The following is a 19049-nucleotide window of genomic DNA, read 5'->3' as shown; positions in this document are numbered from 1 at the left end:
ATGCAATTACACATCCATTCTTCTTCACACGTGTATGGAGTGCCCACTGTGTGTTACACGCTGTGGGGCACTGAGGATTTTGCACTGAGCAAGGCGCAGTCTTTGCACGCCTGGAGCCCTCGGTAGAGCAGACAGCACGCAGGTACTGGCGCACAGTCGGGTTTCCACACAAACTCCTTTCCTTCCTGCACCTTACTCCGCTCACAGCTTCATTGAGAAACAAAAACAGGTGTGAATGAGATCACCATTCCTAGTGGTTTATTGTGAAGTCCTAGTACCACATGTGTCATAAGAGCTCAAGGGAGTCAGAAGCCACAGCGATCCCAGGGAGGGGTGGCTGCAATGATGGGTAAGATGTGCAGGGAGGTGGGGAGTGGGTTCCAAGCTGGAAGGACAAGGTGGACAAAGGCAGCCACCACAGGTCATGACTGACACAGAGCGTTTCAGCAGAGACCAGATGTATTTAGAGAGAAGGCGGGCGGGGGTTGCCAGGTTGGCATGATCAGATTTCATTAAGAGGGAACAGTTCTTGGGAAAGTTCCAAATGAAACAAGGTATAATCTTCTCTCTGTTTACACAGTGGTTGCTTTCCAAAAAAAAAAAAGTGTATATTAATACCCTGCGAAAAAAAAAAAAGATGTTCTGCTTATATGCAAGACAAAGTTCTTTACTAGGCTCAGATAACTTATGAACAGGTTTTTACCTACCTGCCCCTGTGAATGCCAGTGGAACTGGGGACTGGCAGAGTACTTCCTCCTTGCACTGCGATCTGAAAGTGAAAAAAAAGTGAAAGTGAAGTTGCTCAGTCGTATCCCACTCTTTGTGACCCCATGGATTGTAGCCTACCAGGCTCCTCTATTCATGGAATTGTCCAGGCAAGAGTCCCAGAGTGGGTTGCCATTTCCTTCTCCAGGGGATCTTCCTGACCCAGGGATACGAACCTGGATCTCCCACATTGTAGGCGGACGCTTTACCATCTGAGCCACCAGGGAAGTATGGTGGGCGGCTGCCCACAAATGCCAAGAGTGCCCCCCAGTCTGCCCCTGGAGATTTCCAAAATGCACTCCCCTCCTAGGGGTGTGGGTGCCGCCCTGCTCAGGGCCTCTCAGTGCCCGTCTCTAATGGTTCGGTGCCCGAGTGGGGCGCACTCGCTGGAGATCGGCCGGCCCGCGTCTCACCTCCTCTCTGGTTGCAGGTTCCATGCAGGTGATGAACAAGACGCGGCGCATTATGGAGCAGGGCGGGGCGCACTTCATCAATGCCTTCGTGACCACGCCCATGTGCTGCCCCTCGCGCTCCTCCATCCTCACCGGGAAGTACGTTCACAACCACAACACCTACACCAACAATGAAAACTGCTCCTCGCCCTCCTGGCAGGCACAGCATGAGAGCCGCACTTTTGCCGTGTATCTCAACAGCACGGGCTACCGGACAGGTGAGCCAGGCTGCCGCGGGTGGGCGCATGCACAGACTGGGAGCCACAGACATGGTACCCAGTGCCCTGCCTCCAATCGCTGCCTTTTCCGCTGTGGTCCTGTGCTGCGGGGCGGGGGAGGTCCCAACAACTTTAATTTAAAAGCTACACCTTGCCTTCCAAATGCGTTAGAAAAATAGATTTATTTGCTTATAGAGGGGCTTGAAAGTGACCTTTTCAACAGAATTTGAGGTTGTGTGTTTTTTTTTAAGTGAGCCCCTTTAAAATTTGAAATACAGTAGAGAGGCCATGAAGGACCCAGGCAGGAGCGTGAGTTCTCTGTGAATTGTGTCATTTAAGCCTCTGGGGACTACTTTATTGACTTAAGGCCATCAGCATGGAACAAGCTTCCAGAACAACACTGGGGTGAGGCAAGGGGATTAAAATTGGCGTGGAGGATGGAGAGGCCCGTGCACGGGGACTGCGGCCGCTCTGCAGATGGCCGCGCACTGTTCGTCTATGCCTGACCGTCTGCACTGCCCAGGGTTCTCCATCTCCTCTGCCAGTGGGTGCCCACAGTGTTGCGTCCTAGGTGGAGAGTGCGTGAGACTTCCTGTCTCTTTATCTTGCAGGAGGTACTTTTGTGGGTTCTGGAGACTCACCTGCCTGGATGGTTGCCTGAGACAAAGGCACAATTACAGTCGCTTACCTCCAGCAACATTGCAAAATCCTCCAAACTCGTTTTAATTTGCTTTAATTTAGAAAAATAAACAAATACTCCCCACCTGGAGTAAGGAGCCAAGGCAGTTGTGAAATCAGATATTGTGACTTGGGTGTTGTAACCCCAGGAAGTTGTGCTCAAGCTACAAGGGACTTGTTTGGGCGGGAGTGACAAAGAGGATCGGATATCTCCATTTTGTTCATTCATACGTCCATTGAAGACACTTAGATTGTTTCCATATCTTGGATGCTGTAAATAATGTTGCAATTAACATGGGATGCAGGTAGCTTTCAAGTTTGTGTTTTCCTTTTGTTTGAATAGATACTCGAGAGGTGGAATTGCTGGATCATGTGGTGGTTTTATTTTTAATTTTTGAGGAGCTTCCAAACTGTTTTCCATAATGGCCATACCAATTTACCTTCCCACAATGAACAAGGGTTCTCTTTCCTCCAAATCCTTTCCGACATTTAGTATTCTTTGCCTTTTTGATAACTGGTATTCTAACAGTGAGGCTTCCCAGGTGGCGCTAGTGGTAAAGAGCCCACCTGCTAATGCAGGAGACGTAAGAGGTGCAGGTTTGATCCCTGGATAGGGAAGATTCCCTGGAGGAGGGCATGGCAACCCACTCCAGTATTCTTGCCTGGAGAATCCTCCTGAACAGAGGAGCCTGGCAGGCTACAGTCAGGCTTACAGAGAGTTGGACACAACTGAAGCAACTTGGCAGACAGCACATTCTAACGTATGTGAGGTGATATCTCATTGTGGTTTTGATTTACGTCTTTCTGATGATTAATGATATGGATTTAGATGTACCTGTTGACCATCTGTATGTCTTCCTTGGAAAAAAAGGTCTGTTCAGATCTGTTGCCCCCTTTTTAATTGGATTGTTTTAGATTTTTCTGTTGAGTTGCCTGAGTTTTTATGTATTTTGGATATTAACCCCTTATCAGATGTAATGATCTGCAAATATTTTCTCTTATTCGGTCACTTGTCTTTTCATTCTGTTGTGCAGAATGTTCCTCTGCTGTGTTTGGTGTCGTCCCACTTATTTCCTTCTGTTTTTATTGCCTTTGGTGTCAAATTAAAAAAAAAAAATCATCACCAAGACCCATATCAAATGGTGATTTCACATCATATGTTCCAAGTCTTTAATCCATGTTGAGTCAACTTTGCCTATGGTGAAATATAGCAGTTCAGTTTAATTCTTTCACGTGTGGCTGTTCAGTTTTCCCAGTTCCATTTATTAAAGAGACTGTCCTTTCCCCATCATATATTCCAGGCTCCTTTGGCGTAAATTAACCAACCATATATGCATGGATTTATTTATGGACTTTCTAATCTATTTCACTGATCCATGTCTGTTTTTATGCCAATACCATACTGTTTTGATTACTGTTGCTTTGTGATACGGTTTGAAATCAAAGAACATGATGCTCCAGCTGCATTCTTATTTCTCAAAATTGCTTTGACTATTTGAGGTCTTCTGTAGTTCCATATAAATTTTAAGATTATGTTTTCTGCCTCTGTGAAAAATGCCATTGGATGGTCTAGTGTTTAGGACTCCATACTTCCATTGCAGGGGGCACAGGTTTCATCCACATGGCACAACCAAAAATGAATAAGTAAACAAGATAAATAAAATTTGTAAATACATTGGAAATTTGATAGGGATTGCATTGAATCTGGAGATTGCTTTAGATAGTATTGACTTTTTTCTTTTTTTGGCTGCACCAGTTCTTCATTGCTTTTGCACAGGCTTTATCTAGTTGTAGTAAACGGGAGCTACTCTTCATTTCAGTATGCAGGCTTCCCATTGCAGTAGCTTCTCGTTGCAGAGTACAGGCTCTGGGCACATGGGCTCAGTAGTTGGGACTCTGGGCTCTAGGGCATGTGGGGCTCAGTAATTGTGGCATGCAGACTTGGTAGTTGTGACTCATAGGCTCTAGAGTGCAGGCTCAGTAATTGTGGTGCATGGGTTTAGCTGCTCCGAAGTATGTGGAATCTTCTTGGACCAGGGATCAAATCGTGTCTCCAGCATTGGCAGATGGTTTCTTATCCACTGTGCCACCAATGAAGTCCTAATATCAACATTTTAACAATATTAATTCTTCCACCCCATGAGCATGGAATACCTTTCCATTTATCTGTGTCTTCTCTTTCCTTAACTAAAGTCTTACTTTTTAGTGTAGAAGTCTTTCATCACCTTGGTTAAATTTATTCCCAGATATTTTATTCTTGTTTATGCAATTGTAAATGGGATTGTTTTATTAATTTATCTTCCTGATAGTTTGTTATTAATGTATAGAAACTCAACAGATTTTTGTGTATTGATTTTGTATCCTGCAACTTTACTGAATTAATTTATTAATTCTAACAGTTTTGGTGGAGTCTTTAGGGTTTTCTATGTGTAATGTCATGTCATCTACAAATAGTTTCACTTCTTCCTTTATGACTGGGATGATTTTCTTTCTTTTTTTGCCTCATTGCACTGACTAGGATTTCCAATACAATATTGAATAAAAGTGGTGGCAGTGAGTTCCCTTGTCTTGTTCCTGATCTTAGAGGAAAAGTTACCAGTTTTTTGCTGTTGAATATGATGTAAGCTATGGGTTTTATTATGTTGATATATGTTCCTCTACAGTCACTTTTTTGAGAGTTTTCCTCATAAATCATTGTTGGATTTTGTCCAGTGCTTTTTCTGCATCTCCTGAGATGATTTTTATCTTTCATTTTTTAATGTGGTGTGCACATTGATTGATTGGGGGATGGTGAACTACCCTTGCATTTCTGGAATAAATCCTACCTGATCATGATATATAACACTTTTAATGTATTATTGAATTCAGTTTGCTAATATTTTGGTGGAGATTTTTGCATTCTATGTTCATCAGCAATATGGGCCTGTACTTTTCTTTACTTGTGGTGTCCTTGGCTGATTTTGGTATCAGGGTAATGCTTGCCTTATAAGATGAACATGGAATTATTCCTTCCTAATCTGTTTTTTTGGAAGACTTTGAGAAAGGCTGGTATTGACTGTTCTTTGAATTTTTGGTAGAATTCACCTATAAAACTGTCTATTCCTGGACTTTTGGGAAGGGTTTGATTATTGATTCAACCTTCTTTCTAGTAATTGGTCTGCTCAGATTTTCTATTTCTTCATCAGTCAGTGTTGGTAGGTTATATGTTTCTAGTTATAGTTCTTTAGCTTGTCAAACTTGTTGGCCTATAATTGCTGATAGTAGTCTTTTATGGGCCCTCGTATTTTTGTCAGTTGTAATGTCTCCCTTTTTATATCTGATTTAACTTATTTGAATTCTCTCTCTTTTTTTTCCTGGTGAGTCTAGCTAAAAGTTTTACCAGTTTTGTTTATCTTTTCAAAGAACTGGTTTGTACTTCCATTGATCTTTTCCATTGTCTTTTTCATCTCTATATTTCATTTATTTTTTGCCATAATCTCTATTGTTTCTTTCCTTCTACTAACTTTGGTCTTTGTTCTTTTTCTGGTTCCTTGAATTGTAAAGTTTAGGTTATTTATTTGAGACTTTTTCTTGTCTCTCAATGTAGGCATTTATCACTTAGAACTGATTTTGCTGCATCCTGTATGTTTCCATGTGTCGTATTTTCATTTTCATGTGTCTCAAGTTACTGTTTTTAATTCTTTAGATTTCTTTAACTGATTCATTGTTCAGTAGCATGTATTATTAGCATGTTGTTTAGTCTCCATGTATTTGTGAATTTTCCAATTTTCTTCTTCTAATTAATTTCTAGTTTCATACCATTCTATTTGAAAAAGGTGCTTGATAAAGTTTCTGTTTTCATCAATTTATTAAGATTTGTTTTGTGGCCTAACATATGATCTATCCTGGAGAATGCTTCGTGTTCACTTGAAAAGAATGTGTATTCTGTTGCTTTTGGATGGACCATTCTGTGTGTGTGTGCTAAGTCTATCTGGTCCACATATCGTTTTAGACCTATGTTTCCCTATTGATTTTCTCTCTGGATGATCTATCCATTGATGAAAGTTGGGTATTAAAGTCCCCGCGATTATTCTATTGCTGTCTATTTCTCCCTTGTGGCCTATTAATACTTGTTTTATATGTTTAGTGAAAGTGAAGTCGCTCAGTCATGTCTGACTCTTTGCGACTCTATGGACTGTAGCCTACCAGGCTTCTCCATCCATGGGATTTTCCAGGCAAGAGTACTGGAATGGGTTGCCTTTTCCTTCTCCATTATATGTTTAGATATATATGTTTGCTGCTGCTGCTGCTAAGTCGTTTCAGTCGTGTCCGACTCTGTGCGACCCCATAGACAGCAAGCAATCCACCAGGCTCTGCCGTCCTGGAATTCTCCAAGCAAGAACACTGGAGTGGGTTGCTATTTCCTTCTCCAATGCATGAAAGTGAAAAGTGAAAGTGAAGTCGCTCAGTCGTATCCGACTCTTTGAGACCTCATGGACTGCAGCCCACCAGACTCCTCCATCCATGGGATTTTCCAGGCAAGAGTACTGGAGTGGGTTGCCACTGCCTTGGTGCTCTTAAATTGATCAGAGACTCAACTGCCTTCTGTTTCTCCTTATCTCCCACTGATGAGAAACAAAGTCACATGAGCACATGTGATGGCAAAAGAGTCTTTATTCTGGGTGGCCATTTGGCTAAACATTCTGTTACTATGGGAGAAAAAGAAAATGAATACCAAGGGAAGATTAAAGTTACAACCTCAATAATAGTTCTTAAGTCATTTGTATATGTAATACTGTTTTGAATAAAAGAGGTTAGCTGGAATTGTAGAAGACTGAAACCAGAAAAAAGCATTCTGTAAGTGGACCAACAGTTCATTTAAATAGAACTTTTCATGTATTTAGTTAAGTATTTTATCTTGAAAAAGTGAACTACACAATTTTGAAAAATAACCTTATTCTATGTTGTATTCTAACAGTGTTTAACAAAGGTTATGTTATAATTGTGGTTAGGTTATGGGTTGATTCTTTAATTAGATGAATTGATGAAGTGTCAATTAGAGGCAGGGAGGGGGATAATTTGTTAAACAAATTTAAATGATAGCACCATTTGATATCCTTTATTTCACCTTCTATTTTCACAGCAAATCATACAGAGTCATTTTTGCAAAAGTATTTGAGGATTTGATGAGTTTTCCCTTCCCTGGTGGCTCAGCTGGTAAAGAATTCGCCTACAATGCAGGAGACCTGGGTTCGATCCCTGGGTTGGGAAGGTCCCCTGGAGAAGGGAATGGCTACCCTCTCCAGTATTCCGGCCTGGAGAATTCCATGGACTGTATAGTCCATGGGATTGCAAGAGTCAGACACGACTGAGCGACTTTCACTTTCAGTTTTTTTCTCTTAATCCCTTGACATGTGAGTCTTCCCTCTGAAGCACTGATTCCCTCATCATCATTTTCATGGTTTCTTCTTCAGCTATCTCGCAGACCAGATTATTGTTTGTCAATGGATTCACACATGCCTCAGGCTGTCCTCCAGCATCACTTTCATTAATTTCTCAAAACCTTGCATCTTTCACAAGATTTGCGATTTCATTTTACCATCATCTTGCTTTGTGTTTCCCTGTGTTTGCAGTAGAGATTGACAAAGGATGAAGTGAGAGGTGCTAAGTTTAAGCAGGACAGATATAAATTTGTTCATGGATATTTCTGTGTGCTGGCTTCCTCTCGCTTTGGGGACTTGGATCTCAAATATAAACACACTTGAAAGGATAAATTGTATCTTCAGTTTTTACAAAATGTACTTAGTCATCTGTTTTAGCACACTTCAGCTACCCTGACTGTGCCCACTTACATACGCGCCAGCTAAAGTTATGCTGTCCTTAGATTGAGACGCCTCCAGGTCTTTGCAGAGCAGTTGAGAGCAAGGACTCTGCCTGAGTTCCAATGTGGACTCTACCACTGACTAGCTAAGTGAATTGGAAGAAGTTATTTAACTATGCCTTGGTTACTTCAAGGGATAATAATGTGACTTAGCCCATAGGGTTTTGTGAGGATTAAATGTGTTAGAACAGTGATACATAGTAAACACCAAAGAAACATTGGTGGGACTTGCCTGGCAGTCCAGTAGTTAGGACTCTGTGTTTCCACTACAGAGGGCATGGGTTTGATCCCTGGTTAGGGAACTAAGATCCTGCATGGTGCAGGATGGGACCAAAGAGAAAAAAAGGAACGTTAGCAATGATAAACACAGCCTCACAGAACCCACCCGAGGCCAATGTTCAGATGAATGTCACACCGTGTAAGATCATGTGATAGAAATAAGTTATACCCGTGAATCAAAAGGTAGCAGCACATGCTCGGCCTCTCTGGAAATCAGTGAAACACAGATTTAGCCAGCAGTGCGTTATCACCACAGCAAACATCTCGAGGTCCCGTCACACCAAAAGGTGGTGAGGAGGTGGGAAAACAGGAAGAGGGAGGTGGGAATGCGCATTGGCACCTACACTCTGAAGAGCAGTTTGGTGGTTTTTGGCAAAGTTGAAGAGGCATCTCCTTCCATTCAGCAGTTCTCTGGCTCTGCACCCCTCACTTCTGAGGAGGTGGTATTTGAGTTCTGCTTGAGCAAGGAGAAGGTACTTCTTGGCAATGCTTGTGGCCAGTAAATGGCCATCAGATCCAAAGAACAGAAAACCCCCAACTCCCAAGTGATTTTGACAAGATATTGAACTTTGTGCTCCCTAAACCAAAAAAGGGGCTTCTCAGGTGGCTCAGGGGTAAAGAATCTGCCTCCCAGTGCAGGAGATGAAAGAGATGTGGGTTCAATCCCTGGGTTGAGAAGATCCCCTGGGGGAGGAAGTGGAAACCCACTCCGGTATCCTTGTCTGGAAAAATCCCATGGACAGAGGAGCCTGGTGGGCTATAGTCCATAAAGTTGCAAAGAGTCAGACATGACTGAGCACAGCATACAAACCAAAAAGATGCAGGTGAGCTTTCGACAGAGGCACATTCTGTGCTTTGACAGTGTCGTCATTTTATCATAAGGCCTGAGGTCTCAAGATGTGGTGGGCGCTGGGAGGAGCCACCTGCCTCTTCCTTTGTATAATACACTAGCGTTCAGCAGGATCTTCTCCCAGAATGCCCAAGTGGCGAGAGTCTTTCTGATTGGACCAACTTGAGTCACATGCCAAGCCCCGAACCAGTCACCATGGACAGCAGATGCCCTGCCAATCAGCTTAGCCCACATCACCTGGTCCTGGAGCAGCAGATGGAGTCAGTGTCCCCCTGGCACCTGTGTCCCCAAATAGAAATCAAGGACCGTTGGATAGGATAAAGAGAACACGCACTGCAGTGGCATTCACGCATTTCCAGTAGCCTGCCTTGGGCGAAACAGCAACAACCAAAGGGAAGGAATAAACACCCCTTCTGGATCTTTCTGATGAATTAGACCAGAATGCCCGTTTTCTTCTCGTTAGGGTAGTGCTTTCTCATTCCACGTTGCCATCTGAGCCTGGCAATTCAGAAGCCGTTCCCCCGCCCAGCTCCTGCCATCTGGTACAGACTTGTAGAGACGTGAGCACTGGTGTTTGAGCCTCCCACCCCTCCCTCGTCATGTTCTAGAACACGCTGTGGGAGGAGGGGAGCACGCCCCTCATGACCAGCCCCAGCTGTGCCGGGGCCCCTGGCGCACTCCAATTCTTTTCATTCTTCTCCTCCAACAAAACTGGATAGAGGAGGTCAGCTGGGGACCCAGACTGCTTGGCTGGCAGCCACCCTGCTTGGGCAGCCACCCTCACTTGGGCCAGGTGGGGGGCTCGGTGCCATGATGCCCACTGTGGCAGGACGCCTGGGGCGTTGGTGGAGGCTGGAGCATCCCCCAGATACAGGAGGGTGGAAAGACAACTGCTGAGCATTTGGGCATCCCTGACAGAGACTCGCTGCTGGTGTGTAAAGGAGTGTGTGTGTGAGAGAGAGCGAGCTAGGGAAAGAGGAAGAGAGACAAAGAGATTTTTTTCCCTGATGTGGTTTTAGGGCCACAAAGACGTGATAGCTGGTGTTTTTCTGTGAAATAATCCTCTCCCCTCCCTCTTTCCATCACCCGGTTTTGATCTGCTTTTAGCCTCTTGCCCTGAAACCCACACGCCAGCCTCCAGCTGCCTGCCCGCCATCTGCCTTTAGATGTCACCCCGGCACGTCGAACCTGGCATGTCCAGACTGACTTCCTGACCCTGTGCCTCCCTCCCAGGCACCTCTCACAGTCTTCCCTTCGGCGGTTGCAGTCGCTCGGGCCAAAACCTGAATGTCTTGTTTTCTTTCTTCCTTTCACACTCTGCATTGAGTCCATCAGCAAATGCCATCAACTCTCCCTTCAAAATAGAGCACAACTCCCTGGCACCATCACCCGTATCTAAGCCTCCTGGGGTCCACTCTCACCTGCCCCAGCTTTCTCCTCTCTGGCCTCCCTGCCTCCCACCTCGCCCCACGAGGGTCTATTCTCACAGCAACCAGAGACATGCTATCGACCTTCATCAGATCCTGACCCACCACTCTCACTCAGGGTGGGGGCTCCCACAGGCACCTCAGGGTCCTAACACTCTGCCCCTCTCTCCCTCACCTCCTGACACCTCACCTCCTGTTCTTGCCTTCAGTCACTTCCCTCCTTCCTGTTCCTCAAGTGAAAAGTGAAAGTGAAAGTCACTCAGTCGTGTCCTGCTCTTTGCGACCCCGTGGACTATACAGTCTATGGAATTCTCCAGGCCAGAATACTGGAGTGGGTAGCCTTTCCCTTCTCCAGGGGATCTTCCCAACCCAGAGATCGAACCCAGGTCTCCCGCATTGCAGGTGGATTCTTTACCAGCTGAGCCACCATGGAAGCCCAAGAAGACTGGAGTGGGTAGCCTATCCCTTCTCCAGAGGAACTTCCTGACCCAGAAATTGAACCAGGGTCTCCTGCATTACCAGCAGATTCTTTACCAGCTGAGCTACCAGGGAAGCCTCCTGTTCCTGAAACCATCCAGTACCTCTTGGCCCATTCCCATCTCGGGGCCTCGGCACTTTTTCCTTCTCTGGAGACTCCTTCCCCTCACATCTGCATGGCTGTCACTCACTTTCCTGAGACCGTCATTCAGGTATCACCTCCTCAGGGAAGCCCTCCTTGATTACCCATCCAGCAGAGGTTCCCCTTCCTCCCTTATCCCCTCACCCTGCTTTTTTAAGTCAGAGTCCTTGTTGCCACTTCACATACATTTGAACGCTGACTGTCCAATCTCCCTTGTGAAGGTACAATCCCTGCCCGCTTCCGGCTCTCCTTGCCCTGGCTCCTGCTTTATCCGCCTCCCCACTCCTTTCACTGCCGAGGGTGCACTTTGCCACTGATGTGGCTGCTTGTGGCCCTTCTAGACCGTCAGCTCCCTGGAAGCAGGGCCGTGTGGTCTGTCCTCCCCTGCGTGCCCGTGCTGGACACGGGCTGCCCTGTAGTAGCTGCTCACTGAGTGCTGCAGGACGAGTGGGTGAATCTATATTCCGTCCAGACCCAGCCGCCCCCCTTCCAACCGTCTGGCCTGTTTTCTATGCTCCGTTCTCCTCTCCCGCATCTCTCCTCCCCACCCCGGCTCCTGCCATCTCAGCCTCCCCTGCACAGAGGAGAAAGGACTTAGCTTCTTCCTGGGACGCCTGCGGCCCCGGTGCAGCTGTCGGGCCTTCACAATGGCCGCCTTCTCTTGGCTTGGCCTTCCTCCTGGCTTTGCTCCCTGCTCTCTTCCTCTCCCCCAAGTGTGCACACAGCTCTCTTCTTCCCTCCATCCAGATGCCCCCTCCGCCCCCTTGCCCGCCCCTTCTCCAGCCTGTGGGGGGACAGCAGAGCGTCTCCGTTTGCCCCGGGAAGGAGGCCCCCTTTAAGAAGCAGGGCGGCCTTGCCTCAGGAGGCCCTGTAACCCACCTTCCCCACCATGAAAGCCGGGCACTGGTGGGGGTAGGGCAGCCTCGCCCAGGGCATCCTTAGAGGGTACACATGCACCCGGTCACATTCACCTTCAAGCTGCCTCTATCTCTGGAGATGGTGAAGGACAGGGAGGCCTGGCGTGCTTCAGTCCATGGGGTTGCAAAGAGCCAGACATGACTTAGCAACTGAACAACAGTCTTTTTTTTTTAAACTCCAGTGTAATAGACACTCCCTTCTTCCAAGACCTTCAGACTTCAAAACAAGTAAAACACGGGTGCAGGAGTGCAGAGACTGAGGCTCTGCTTCTGACTCCTCTGTGACCTTGAGCTGAGACCCGCCCCCTCTGGGTCTCAGTTTCCCCATCAGAGCAGGGGAGCTGCCAGGTCCATGTATAAATTGCTTGGTCCCTTTGCTGTGATTCCACCCTCAGGGTCATGGGACCAGTGCCCACAGACTTGGGAGGAGAGCTGCCCCAGGCCACTGGAGGAAAGAGGAGGCAGATGGCCACACTTCTTGACTTTTCAGAAACCGCGTATGAGGTGGGTGGGGCAAGATTTCTACACTTGGAGCTCCCTGTGTCCCATCCCATTAGCCCGAATATTCATTTCCTGTGGCTGCTGTAACAGAACTGCCACAGCCTGGGTGGCTTCAAATCAGAAATATATTCTCTCACAGTTCTGGTGGCCAGAAGTTCAAGCTCACATGTCAGCAGGGCCCGGGTCCCTATAAAGCCTCCCCAGGAGGATCCTTCCTTGCCTCTTCTGGCTTCCGGTGGGTGCCAGCGAGCCCTGGCATTCCTTGGCTTGTAGCTGCATCCATCCCGTGTCTGCTTCCCTGTTGCCATGGCCACCTCCATGCGGACCCTCTCTTCACGTGGCCTTCTTCTCTCTCAGCGTCCGCGCCCAAATTTCCCTCTTCTCTAAGGACCCCAGTCTCCAGATGAGAGCCCACCCTAATCCACTGTGACCTCATCTTAACTTGATGACATCTGCGGAGACCATATTTCAAAATAGAGTCCCCTTCACGAGAACCCAGGGTTAGAGCTCAAGCATGTATTTTGGGGGACCACAGTCCAACCCACAGGGTTGGGTTCTTTCCCACAGACCACTTTATTTAATCCTCATGGATGCATTAACCTCCATTTGGGCTGCAGTCTTAACGTCCAGCTGGAGCAAACTCTGCAGGCCATCAGCGATGCTCAGAAGCCAGCGGCCTCTGCCGCCTGGGCTGCGGGCGTAAGCCCCGGGCCGTGTACCACCCAGCCAGTCAGCAGCATGCGGAGGTCCCTCAGTCGACCTCGGAAGTCAAAACAGAAAAGAAAGTGTTAGTCGCTAAGTCATGTCTGACTCTGGGACCCCATGGGCTGTAGCCCACCAGGCTCCTCTATCCATGGGATTTCCCAGGCAAGAACACTGGAGTGGGTTGCCATTTCCTTCTCCAGGGGATATTCCCGGCCCAAGGATCGAACCTGGGTCTCCCACAGTGCAGGCAGCTTCTTTACTGTCTGAGCCACCAGGGAAGCCCCAGTGAAAACACCGGTGAGAGGAAGGGTGACTGTGGTGGGTGAATATATTAATTCTGTCCACCTAGAGCCTCAAGGGGCCACAAGGGAATTTGCAGGGTGTGACCTCTGCAGGCGCCTCCCCAGCCCTAATGGCCAGTCCCCTGGACGTTCTGGAGGGGTTCAGACTAGAGCCAATATAGTAGCCACTCACCACCAGGAGCTACTTAACTTTGTATTAATTAAAAATAAACCAGACTTTAAATCCCATTTCTCCATCACACTAGCCGCGTTTGAAGTGCCTCTGTAGACACACGTAGGTGCCAGATGGGATGGTGCAGATTACAGACTGTTTCCATCACTTCACAGTGCTCTATTGGTCTGGAGAGCCTCAGAATAGAGTGTAACTCAAGCAAAATCTCTCTGGGAGGAGGGCACAAGCCTTTGGGAATATGACCATTACAACAACAAAAGTAGAAATAAAACCAAAAACTGCAGGTGGTTACGATGCAGTGTTTACCATGCCCAGACCTCCACCCTCACACAAGCCTGTGATATAGCTGTGCCCCCTCCTACTGATGTAGTGCTCCCCTTGGACCCCGGGCCCGGGGCTCCAGTTTCTGCACCTGCCTCTCCAAGCCTTTGCAGCCATCTGTGGCTGCGTCATAGGTCAGGGTCAGAACCAGCCACACAGGAGGCTCCATCCTGGAGCCGGTGGGTCCCACCTGCCCACAATAAGACAGGTTCTTATTTTCTCAGCATCTGGCACATCTGATTTGTTGGAAGTGTGGTATCCAGGTTTTTACTGAAATTGCCAAGATTTCTAATGTGGATTATTCATTCTATTTTCTAAAAAAAATTAAAAACACCAGGCAGGCCCACAGCAAGCATAACGTGTGCGATGGATTCAACCCACAGGCTACCATGTTTGCAAACTTTTTTCTAACGTGGTGGTTCTCAAGGGGGCACACCTCCCAGTAGGGCTTAACTTCTGTGGATGCATTTCCGGTGGTGGTAAAAGTGGAGAAATGCTGGCTTCCGGGACCAGGGATCTTTGATGTCCTGCTCTGCACAGGAGAAACCCGTGTAGCCCCTCAATTGTCTTGCATTCCACATGGCTTCTCAGTCTTCCACCAAATCATCATGTGAGTGGACTCTTTGATATTTATTGTTCTCTGAGCCTTGTCTGTAAGTTCATTTTATGTAAAAACACTGAAAGGGTTTTTGCAGTTTTAATCCATTCTGAATTTTCCAGGAATGTGAGGATAAGTCAGTGGGGTGTATATTATACGTGAATGCAGAGCTTTTTCCAGAGTTTTTCCCCGTTGCTGGCAGTCTCACCGATGGCAGGGCTGTGTCAAGCATGTGACTTGCAGTCCCGCCCAGTTTACGTGAGTGCCTGTCACGCACCCCCACCCCCCGAATCTAGGTTCACACGTCTGGCTGCTCCATCCTGTCTCTTTGACGGATGTGATCGAAAATTCATGCTGAAATGTTTCTTTATTATAAACGGACTTCCTTTTTTTCTTGTGGATTGTGATTGGAATATATATTGATTTTTTTTTTTGAAATGATGTGTGTCTGTAGCTTTTGTTGCCTAGAAGTTTCCCTACAGGAAAATAAGGGAGAGTTACAAAATATTTGTCACAGAAGTGGGGCATCAGTCTAATGGTGTGGCAAACAGCTCTTTGAAGGATCAGCTTAGTGTCAGATTCCTCCAAGATGATAATTAAATATCCATTGATCGATAGTCTTCCCGGGCCACCTTCTAAGGGTTTCTTATGGATTTCCTGTGCCTCCTTTGTCCCGTTCTTTGGGACAAAACCATCGTTTATGGCTGATTCATGTTGAGGTTTGACAGAAAACAACAAAATTCTGTAAAGCAATTTTCCTTCAATAAAATTAATTTACAAAAACATAGTTTTTTTTTTAATTTTATTGAAACATAGTTAATTTACAATGTTGCATTAATTTCTTCTGCAAAGTGACTCAGTTACACATATATCTCCTTTTCCGTTGTGGTTTGTCACGGATATTGAATAGAGTGGGACCTGGTTGCTTATCCATGCTCCATATGACAGTTTGCCTCTGTGGATCCCAAGCTCTCCTTCCTCCTCGCCTGTCCCCCTTGGCAACCACAAGTCTCTTCTCTGTAGCTGAGAGTCTGTTTTTGTTTCGTAGTCATGTTGATTTGTATCAGGTTTCAGATTCCACGTGTAAGTGATACCGTGTGATACTTGTCTTTCTGACTTCACCCCGTAGGATAGTCTGTGGTCTGTCCATGTGGCTGCAAGTGGCATGATTTCATTCTTCCTTATGGCTGAGTAATATCCTGCTGTGTGTATGTTCCACGTCTTCTTTATCCAGTCATCTGTCGACGGGCATTTACGTTGCCTCCACATCTTGGCTATTGTAAATAATGCTGCTGTGAACGAAGGGTGCATGTATCTTTTTGAATTAGAGTTTCTTCTGGGTATATGCCCGGGAGTGGGATTGCTGAATCATATGGCAACTCTATTTTTAGTTGTCTGAGAAACCTCCATACTGTTTGCCATGGCGGCAGCTGTACCGATTCACATTCCCTCCAACAGTGTGGGAGGGCTCCCTTTCCTCCACACCCTCTCCAGCATGTGTTGCTTGTAGACTTCTTTTTCTGTTAGTTCTGGCTGCACTGGGTCTTCTTGCTGGCTTTCCTCTAGCTGTGTCACACGGGCTCTAGAGCTCAAGCACTCAGTAGCGGCAGCGTGAGGGCTTAGTTACCCCACAACGAATCTGCGTGCCCTGCATTGGAAGGCAGATTTGGAACCACTGGACCACCAAGAGGGTCCCATTTGTAGATTTCTTAATGATGGCCATTTTGACTGGTGTGAGGTGGGGAAGGGGACAACGGAGGATGACACAGTTGATGCATCACCAGCTCTATGGACATGAGTTTGAGCAAGCTCCAGGAGTTGGTGATGGACAGGGAAGCCTGGCGTGCTACAGCGCATGGGGTCACAAAGAGTCAGACATGACTGAGCAACTGAACTGAGGTGATACCTCATTGTAATTTTGGCTTGCATTTCTCTACTAATTAGTAATGTTGAACATCTTTTCATGTGCCAGTTGGCCATCTAAAAGTCTCCTTTGGAGAAATGTCAGTTTAGGTCTTCAGCCCATTTTTCAGTTGGGTTGTTGGTTTTTGTTGTCGAGTTACATGAGCTGTCTGTGTATTTCGGAGATGGAGCTCTTGTTGGTCCCATCATTTGCATATATTTTCTTCCATTTCATAGATTGTCTTTTCATTCTGTTTGTGGTTTCTTTTGCTGTGCAAAAGCTTGCAAGTTTGATGACTCTCATTTGTTTATTTTGGTTTTTATTTCAATTGCCTTGGGAGACTGACTTAAGAAAACATTGGTATGATTTGTGTCAGAGAATGAAGACAAAACCAGGCTTTAAAAGGACCAGAAGGGAATTCCCTAGTGGTCCACTGGTTAGGACTCTGCTTCCACTGAGCAGGCATGGGTTTGATCCCTGGTCAGGGAACTAATATCCTGCATGCCTTGGCATACATGCATAAATAAATAAATGCATGCATGTATGTGTTAGTCGCTCAGTCATGTCTGACTCTGTGACCCCATGAACTGTAGCCCACCAAGCTCTTCTGTCCATGGAATTCTCCAGGCAAGAATACTGGAGTGGGTAGCCATTCCCTTCTCCAGGGGATCTTCCCAACCCAGGGATTGAACCTGGGTCTTGTGCATTGCAGCCAGATTCTTTGCTATCTGAGCCACCAGGGAAGCCCAAATGCATATATACATACATATTTGCAGATACAGCTCGTCCGAATGGCATTAAAACCTGGCCCCAGTGCTGGCTAATGTGTGCGTGGCACCAAGGGGAGGGGGACGGGCTCCATCCCAGACTAATGAAATTTCCAGGGAACAGATGGCCCCAGTCCCCATTTGCTGAAGCTGCATGACTCTCTCAGGAAGTGGGTGGCTGAGGCCAGCATTTAATTGGAGGCCCAAGCAGCCTGCGCTCCATGCCTCGGCCAGAGCCTCGGGGTCATCTGCAGCCCAGCCGTGACCTCACCAAAAGCAGACAGGCAGAACAGGGGCTGGTGAAGAGGCATGTAAACAGCAGCCCCAGCCCTCCTTCCCTCCAGGTGTCTGCTTGTCCTGCTTCTCCCCAGCAATTTGCCATTCCTCCTCCCCACCTAGCAAGCTAGAGGAGGCTTTGAAAATGGACGTGTGATCATGTCACTCCCTGCTCCCAACCCTCCACTGGCTGCCCACTGCTCTAAGAATAAACTCACAGCTCCTTGGCCTCTACACCTCCCTGTCCACTTCTACTCCTCTCTCTCTTGCTTTCTCATCGCATTCAGGCCACCTGGGCCTCTCTGCTGTTCCTCAAACAGTCCCGGGTCACACCTGCCCCAGGGCCTTTGCACGTCCGGTGGCCACAGCTAACTCCTTGCCGTCTCTCTCTATTCCTTGTGGTCTCCTTCCATCCCCAGCATTCCTGCTGCTTTCCTGACCTCCCTGTGTCAGTGAGTCGTCCCCACCCCCATTACCCCCGACCCAGAGAGCCTGCTTCTGTTCTTCAAAGGACTTATCAGCCGCCTTTAAATTATCTCAGGTGGTCTTTTGTTGTTGTAATTGTTGTTTTCTCATGGAAAATCGAAATACTCATTTTCCTGACACATGGTTGTGTTTTGAACGATAATTCAGACTGTGGATTATACACCACTTGTGACATGTGTTTTTCAAGAATAATTTACATGCTCAAACTTGCTTGAAGAGCCTTTGCTAAACGTTCATCAGCACTGCGCTGATGTCAGTGAAGCATTTCTCAGGCTTTCATGGAGATCTGAGTCAAATGGAAAAATCAAAGAATCCCCTGTAGACTCTACATGAAGTTGTTCCATCTTACTACTGGAAGCCCTGTGGAAATGTGTGTAATGCCTTTGTGTGAAGCTGTGATCATTTTCTGGTGCTTTACACAACAATATGGATATTAAAAGTTTTACATTTGCTTAAAAGAGGGGAAAATTACTGATTTGTTTTCTCAGATCAGAGTAGGATTTTGGTTGGTTTTGTTGGTGGTGCTGGGGTGGTGGATGTTTTATAAAGCGGAATAAATCTTTATTACCCAAGAGTCTTGAAAGCTAGATCACATAGAAAGGTACATCTGTAAGTGTGTTCATGGTGAAAGAAATCAGGTAAAATAATGTTATCCTTGAACTGACAATCATTTGTAACCCGTATCTCAGGTGTTTTGAACTTATTTCTCACCTGTTTTGTTCATTGCTATATCTAAGAACAGTTTCTGGCAGGTGCTGCTGCTGCTGCTAAGTCGCTTCAGTTGTGCCCGACTCTGTGCAACCCCACATCTAAGAACAGTTTCTGGCAGGTGTTAGGTAGCCAGTAAAAATTTGAGTGAATGGATGAGTCTTAGGTGTTAGGCTTGAAGTAAGCAGAAAATGAAAATAAAATGGAATTTTGATTACTCTCTGACTTTCCCAGCATTAAGAAAT

General features: G+C 46.5%; 1 protein-coding gene across 4 annotated transcripts in view; it reads left to right on the top strand.

Annotated features, from left to right (window-relative positions):
- Positions 1-19049, top strand: part of SULF2 (sulfatase 2) — a 131075-nt gene that overhangs the window by 52630 nt on the left and 59396 nt on the right. For all 4 annotated transcript variants that reach the window (XM_055545233.1, XM_055545230.1, XM_055545231.1 and 1 more), the window contains exon 3: positions 1196-1435. In XM_055545233.1, coding sequence (XP_055401208.1) covers positions 1196-1435 — 240 coding nt within the window. The remainder of the gene's footprint in view (positions 1-1195; positions 1436-19049) is intronic.

Source organism: Bubalus kerabau, chromosome 13 (assembly GCF_029407905.1).
Source record: "Bubalus kerabau isolate K-KA32 ecotype Philippines breed swamp buffalo chromosome 13, PCC_UOA_SB_1v2, whole genome shotgun sequence".
Taxonomy (NCBI): Eukaryota; Metazoa; Chordata; class Mammalia; order Artiodactyla; family Bovidae; genus Bubalus; species Bubalus kerabau.
The sequence above is the reverse complement of the archived record's forward strand: the minus strand, read 5'-3'. Positions and strand labels throughout refer to the sequence as shown.